This window comes from Teleopsis dalmanni, chromosome 1, assembly GCF_002237135.1.
Source record: "Teleopsis dalmanni isolate 2A chromosome 1, ASM223713v2, whole genome shotgun sequence".
NCBI classification, from domain to species: Eukaryota; Metazoa; Arthropoda; class Insecta; order Diptera; family Diopsidae; genus Teleopsis; species Teleopsis dalmanni.
This window is the reverse complement of record NC_051846.1, coordinates 220827808-220835530: the sequence shown is the minus strand read 5'-3', so window position 1 is coordinate 220835530 and position 7723 is coordinate 220827808. Positions and strand designations below refer to the sequence as shown.

The 7723-nt window shown below is 28.5% G+C and overlaps 1 protein-coding gene across 1 annotated transcript; it reads left to right on the top strand.

Moving 5' to 3' along the window:
* The first annotated feature begins 4482 nt into the window (after positions 1-4482).
* LOC119667417 (protein ANTAGONIST OF LIKE HETEROCHROMATIN PROTEIN 1-like) lies at positions 4483-5454 on the top strand. The gene has a single exon (XM_038076705.1). It carries the CDS (start codon positions 4483-4485, stop codon positions 5452-5454), a length of 972 nt encoding a protein of 323 aa, XP_037932633.1.
* Positions 5455-7723: the final 2269 nt, after the last annotated feature.

Genomic DNA, 7723 nt, shown 5'->3' with positions numbered 1-7723 from the left:
ACTTACCATAGATTTCGACATTTTTACAACAGGTATCAAATTCTTCATATCTGGAGTTGGTTTATTCATTTCATGAATTAAAATCTTTTTTTCAGAAGATCGTTTAAAAAAAGACATTGAATCAAATCTTTAATCACACACTTATCCATTTCTAAATATTATTTTTCACTTCAAATTTCTTTAATTTCTTTCTTTATATCATATCATATATCCTAGATATATGATATATGATAAGTGATCTCAAAATCCCGGTGTTATGAATTTTCGGGCATCCACAACAATTTATATAGCAGGGTTTCACGAGAACGGCAGTCTCAAGAAAATTGTTATGTGATTCCCTGTGGCCACCCAAAAAATAGACAGTTAACTTTGTAGTTAATTTCTCTCTTTATTAAAAAATTTTAAAACAAAAACAAAACATTCGTAACGCCACTGTTGTTGTCTAACGGTTACCGCTGCTGCTATTGCTGTTGTCGCTGATACTGTTGTTGATGTTGATGTTTCTGTGGCTGCTGTTGCTGTTGTTGAAGGTTTCTTTTCAACATTTGTATTTTTAGTTTTTCATGTTTTTACGATATATAAGATTATTTATTTACTATTCCAACAAATTATTTTAAATTAAACCACAAAAACATTTAGTACTTTATCCTTTTATGATATGTAAGATTATTTATTTACTGTTACAAGAATTTATTTTACATTAAATCACGAAAACACCTCGAACACCATTCTATTAACTTTAATACTCAAAACACTACTCTGTTCGGAACTTTCCACCCATGTTTTCATCTTTGAGAAATAGTGAAAACATTATACTGTTCATGTGCGTAATGATCGGAAATTTCTATTAATTTTGTACATAAAATAAATATTGAGTTCAATAGTTGCAGGGCGATTCCACTAATTGCTATCGCTAAAATTTTTTAAATGCATTTTAGCGACTTTTTCGATTCTGCTAACTCGTTACGCTTAATTTCTATTCGCTAATTTTCTCAACTTTCAAAAACAGCTGATTTTTCCGGATAAATCGCTAAATCTCCAAATTTCGTATTCTGCTAAATTGGCAATTGCTAAATTTGGTTTAAAACGACTAAAATTTCTTCTAATTTGATTGTTGTTGGCGGTTAGGTTATTACTGTCGCTAAAAGTGAAAATATTATTTTTTAAACAAATTGAGCAATTATTTTGTACGTATTTAGTAGTGCTGTTCATATTCGAATTTACGAAGTATTCGAAGAAATTCAAATATTCGAATAGTAAACGAAGTCTTCGAAGTTGAAAAAAACTTCGAAGTTTTTGTGAATTTTTGTTCTCGAAGTCTTCGAAGTTTAAATGTAGTGAAAAACTTCGAAGACTTCGAAGACTTCGTAAGCAAAAGGTGAAGTGAGAGCGCAAAATGCAAACAAACGTGCATCACACAAATTATTTGAGGGATGAAAGCATTTGCTTTGTTTGTACGGTTTTATGTTTTTTGTTGTTATTCTATGCAGAAAATTAAAAACATGTTTTTTTGTTTTATTTTATTACATAAAATTTATTTTATTATTAAATATGTATTATAATATATATTATTTTTAAATATGTTATTATTAAATATTTTTTATATTAAATAAAAAATTCACATTTTAAATAACTTATATTTATTATATATATTTAAAAAATTATATTTGAGAAAATTTTTAATATAATATAAAATATATACGTAATAATATGAAAATATTGATATTGATGGATTTTATTAGTAATGGAATTTTATAAAAGTTTTCATTTTCCTTTTCAATAAAATCACAAATTAAAATCTTGAAAATTAGTTATGGAAAAATGAGTTTTGCTTATTAATGCCTAATTATTTGACCTGTATGAGCTGTGATGATCACGCAGGCAAGCGCAAATTTATTTTTGCATTATAAAATTTTGAATGTTTTGTTGTAGTTACAGTTATTTTACTGTTTATGGAAAAATTTTAAATCCCTTATTCTAGGAAAAGAAATACATAATATTATAAGGAAGTATCTAAATAAAATGTAAATTAGTGTATAAGCAAAATTGTATAAAAGAAATTCCATCAAATTTTCATGTATTTTATATTATATTAAAAATTTTCATAAATATAATTTTTTAAATATAAATAATAAATATAAGTTATTTAAAATGTGAATTTTTTATTTAATATAAAAAATATTTAATAATAACATATTTAATAATAATATGTATTATAATACATATTTAATAATAAAATAAAAAAATAAATTTTATGTAATAAAATAAAACAAAAAAACATGTTTTTAATTTTCTGCATAGAATAACAACAAAAACATAAAACCGTACAAACAAAGCAAACGCTTTCATCCCTCAAATAATTTGTGTGATGCACGTTTGTTTGCATTGTGCGCTCTCACTTCACCTTTTGCTTACGAAGTCTTCGAAGTCTTCGAAGTTTTTCACTACATTTAAACTTCGAAGACTTCGAGAACAAAAATTCACAAAAACTTCGAAGTTTTTTCCAACTTCGAAGACTTCGTTGAAATGCGAATATTCGAATATTCGAAGAACTTCGAATTTTTAAAAACTTCGAATAATTTGAACAGCACTAGTATTTAGTATTATATTCATATTTATTTATTAATTAAGTTATTGTGATAGAAATAAATTTTGCATTTAAAGTAAAATGAAAATAAATAATTAATATTACAAAAATATTGTGGCAGTAATATAGTGAGAGTGTGTTTGGTTCTCAGCAAATGTAAACAAATGTATTTTATTTTTCATATTTTATTTTTAATTTTTGAAATTGCACCAAAAATAATGACTTGGAAATAAAACAGTAAACAAAATAAATAATTATATGCATATTTCCACATATATTATTTAATATATTTTATTTGTTATTTAATTTTCAGATATTTATGATGGAGTTCGTAGATTTAAAGACAAAACGCATTAGCTAGGAGCAGAAACAAGCGCTGGTCCAGCATATGGAGCATATAGATTTGCTCATGACAGATTTGTGTCGGATCATAGTGCGCGAAGTCTTCACGAAAGAAGAAGGTTTGAAATATATGTTAATAGTTAATACTATTTATATGTAAAAGAATTATACAAACAAGCATGTAAAATGACATCGTCACATTTAATTTTAAAATTGTAGTGTGCATATTTCTCTTAGAGAAACTATATTGAAAAACTGTGAATAAAAAAACTCCATTGTTTAATTTTAGACCCAAGAGCAAGAGAAAAGTCCAAGAGTATAAACATGGAATGGGAATGACCAGAAATGCAAATGGGATTTAACCGATCTGGATGAACGGATTATTGCAGTAGCGGTGCAAGTGTTCAATATTGGACATAATAACAATTTATTATTAATAAAATAATACTAAAATAATAACAATATAAATAAATACATATTTTAATAATAATAAAACTTATTTAAATAAAATCCAATTAATATTGAAAATAATTATTAATTATTTCCTCTCTTGCTATAAACGCTTAAGGGACGGGTTCTTGTGCTTCAAAGTCGTTATCTTCATTTATTTCTTCGTCCGTCTTTTCTGCGCCATAATAAGCTTACATAAATATTTCGAAAAACAAAATTTCAATAAAATGCGCATCAGATATAGCAAAGGGGTCTGTGGAATTTCGCAAACATTTTTTTTGCAACGTGAATGATTCCGTGTATCTCTGATATCACCGGCTAGCGCTATCCGCTAACACAAACATTCACTTATGTGATTTTAATTTGCATGTTGCTAGGATAATTATTTCAATAATTAAGTATTTATTTCTATAAATTTTATGTATACATTATTCACTTGACTTAATTTGTTATTTTTTATATTATTTAAAATTAAAATAACATTGAGTAAGAAATTATAAAAATAGGTGATCATATTCACAGTTCTATAATTGTATGTCTATCACTACGTTTACGCGAGTCTAAAAATCACTTTTAAAACTGATTTTAAAATTTGTTCTTACAGTGTTTACGCACAAGCATTAAAAGCATTTTTAAGGTAGCTGTCAGTCAACCAGCTGTTTAACGGCAAACAGAAATATTGATTTTAAACATTTTAAAAATGAATAGAGTAAGACTACAAATTGCTTTAGTTTTATTGCAAGAAAAATATTATAGCCAAAATTGTAGAAAAAAATAATAAAGCAACAATGCTGATTTTAAAATCATTCCGTAAAAAATTTACAAAATTACGAGAAATGCGATTGCAGCTCTTTAATAAAATGGCAATACGTTAATGAGGCTTTAATGAATGTAAATGTTTTTATAAAGTTTTTCATAAAATATTTAGAATGCATTTTTGTTTTTAGATTCCACCACGAATAAGAACTTTTAGCAAAAGGAAGAGAAGTTCGGAGTGGTGGGATGTTGAAGTTCTGCAGTTCTATGACGATGAACAATGGATTGCTGATTTTCGAATGAATCGACAAATATTTTTCAGGCTTGTAGATTTGCTTAAGGATAAAATGGCACCAGCAGAAAATACTTTCGTTGAAGGGTTGTCTGTTGAAAAGAAAATAGCTATTGCAGTTTACAAACTTGCCTCTTGTGCTGAATACCGTGTAATTGCAAAGGGATTTGGAGTATCAAAAAGTACTGTTTGCTTATGTGTTCACAGTTTCTGTAAAGTTTTAATTGAAAATCAAGTCGGCAAAATATTATCCTGGCCAAATGCATTAGAATGTGAACGCATAGCCTCGAGATTTGAACAAAAATTTAAACTGCCAAATATTATTGGTGTTATAGACGGCACTCATGTGCCAATTAAACCCCCACAAGACGGTGCTGCAGACTTTCGTAACAGAAAGGGTTATAGTTCCATTGCAGTGCAAGCTATTGTGGATGATCAATATTTATTTAAAAATATCACAGCACAAAATCCTGGCTGTGCACACGATGCATCAGTGCTTAGGGGCAGTTCTCTATACAAAAACCATAATACATTAATTCCTGAAAGCCATAGGGAAATCGCCGGAATTTACAACGCCTCAAATGAAGCTATGCTTTTTAAACTTCCTTATTATATTATTGGTGATGCAGCTTATCCGCTTTGTAACTGGATTATGAAAAATTATAGGGACGAGTTAACTGTTGAAGAGACATCCTTCAACTTATATTTGAATCAAGCACGAATTGTTGTGGAGCAAGCATTTGGTCGCTTGAAAGGAAGATGGAGAATACTTTATAAGAAGAGCGACCTAGATGTTTACAATATGCCGCATGTGATAATAGCGTGCGGAATTCTTCACAATTTTGTGGAGATATCTAAACAACGTTATAATTCCTCATGGGATGTAGAAAGAATCCACGGTGAAAGTGAATATCCCCAACCTGAACAGATGTACAATCGACAAAATTCGTCGTCCGGACATCTTATGCGAGATCATATATGCGCGTACTTGGCGAGAAAATATCCACTTCTACATAGAAGCAATTAAAAAAATAATGTAGAAAAAACCAATTTTTAATTAATTAATTTATACGTTTATTTATAACTAACAATATAATATATATAATATAATATATTTATAACAATTTATGTTTAATAATAAATTTAAATAATTGAAAATAATAAATTTAATATTAAATTGAAATATTTTTTCAATTTTTAGAGAATAAAAAATAAAAAGATTTTCAAATAGAGAATAAAAAATAAATAATTTTAATTAATTTAAATTCTGCGATGCAATTAGACCTCTGATAGCACTTTCAATTGTCTCATTGCTACTACGCACCAAATTTTCATTGTGCTTACGCTGCTCTTGCTGCATTTTCGTTTCCCATTCACGCTGTTTTTCCGCTTCCTCGCTAAAGAATTTTTCCTGGCGGCTAATCATAATTTTGCATTCGCGAGACCAACTTTCATGAAAGCTGGACAGTGCCTTTGCGTAACTTCCTCTGCCCTACGATCGATCTAGTCGAATTTGCGTTGTGGTGGTATTCGATGAAGTTCACGTCGAAGGCAAGTCATCTATTCCTAACTCCCAATTCGTTTCATCTGCGTAATTCTGCGGGTTCAAAAATGCGGATGTTGAAGGCAAATCAAAGTCTGAATTGTGCTCCTCTACGTTGTCATTTAAATATTCTTCATTTCATTCGCCTGCAATTAAGAAAATTAAAGTTCGGTAAGAAGATATTTACTTGTATGATAAATTACCATTTAGGTGTTCAATATCAAGAATATCGCACCCGTTATTTTCAAGAATTGATGATGGTCTTGAGTCAAGGATTTCGCACATCAATGGATGGTATTCTTGCACTGTTACCACTACAATTGTTATGTTTTTTTATTTCAGAGTATTGTCTCTTTAATACCTGCCACTTTTGTTTTATTTGCTGTACACTTCTGTACCAGCCACTGATTTCCAGTTCTTGGCGAACAATTTCATAAATTGTGTCCTTTCTATATTTTTTGCCGTCTAACAATTTAATTATTTGTTTTTCTGCAAATATTTTAATTAAGCATTATTCCTCCTCTTTCATCCAATTTTTTCTTTTTATTTCCCTTTTCTCCATATTTTTAGTTAGTGTTATTTGTAATAAAATTCAAATTATTTGCACCTATTCACTGTTAACAGCTGACAATTCAAACCTTAAACTGCTTTTAAGGTGTTTACGCAAAGCGTAAAAGTGACATTTCTTACTAAAAGTGATGTTAAACTACTTTTAGTAAGCTAAAAGTGCTTTTAAGCAAAATTCAATTTAGGGTGTTTACGCGATCTTAAAATCGATTTTAAGAGCCTTAAAACAACTTTTAAGGCTCGCGTAAACGTAGTGTATGTTTTGTTAACTTCTCGGGTTTGTGTTATATTCTTTCTTGTAAAGAATATTTTTTTTTAATTTAAGCTAAAATAATAAATTAAATAAAATAAAAACAATGTGACGTAAAATAAAAGTCAGTAAATCTTTAATGCAATTAATGAATGTGGTTTAAAGAATTCCAGTGATTTTGCATAAAACCGGTGCCGGTGTGTTATCGTAATTTATTTTCGGTGGTGGATTTTCTGTGTTTGTTCATATTAGGCCTTTTTTTGTAAGCATATCACGAAAGAACAACTACTTATTTTAAAAATAACATGTGAAACAACAACACTGCTGGCTTATTTAGTCCAACCTTTTTGAAATCGCTTAACTAATGAGCAGCTCAAATTGCATGGCTGCCAAGTCTAAAAATTCGTCTATTGTGAACGGCTTTTGGAAGTATCTACGAAATTTTCAGTTATTTGTCAACGAATGATTTCGTTAATTATTCGTTTTTCATGTCGTCATTGTTCGTAACAAATATGTTATTTTTTCTATTTATTATTTTACTTTATTTACAATCATGTAAAAACATATTCTCACCAATAATTGTAAAGAATTATTTTTATTTTGTCCAGAGTTGCAATCGAAAGTAGAACTAATTTTATTTGTTCTTTTGCGACATGCTTACAAAAGAAAAGGCCTATTGTAGAATTTTTAATAAAAATATATTAATACAATTTCATAAATGCAGTAACTTTTATTTTTTTATTTAAAATAATAAAAAACTAACGAAGTGCTGCTTGTGATGTGTTTTGTTTGTTGATAAACAAAAATGAAAACAGTGACTGTTAAGTTGTTGAATGTTTATTAAACCTATGTGTTGGGGAACAATACACTTTCAGTGACATATAGATTAAGAAAATTCTAGATCTGTGTTCTTGATCTGTTTTTCGCTGCTAGTTG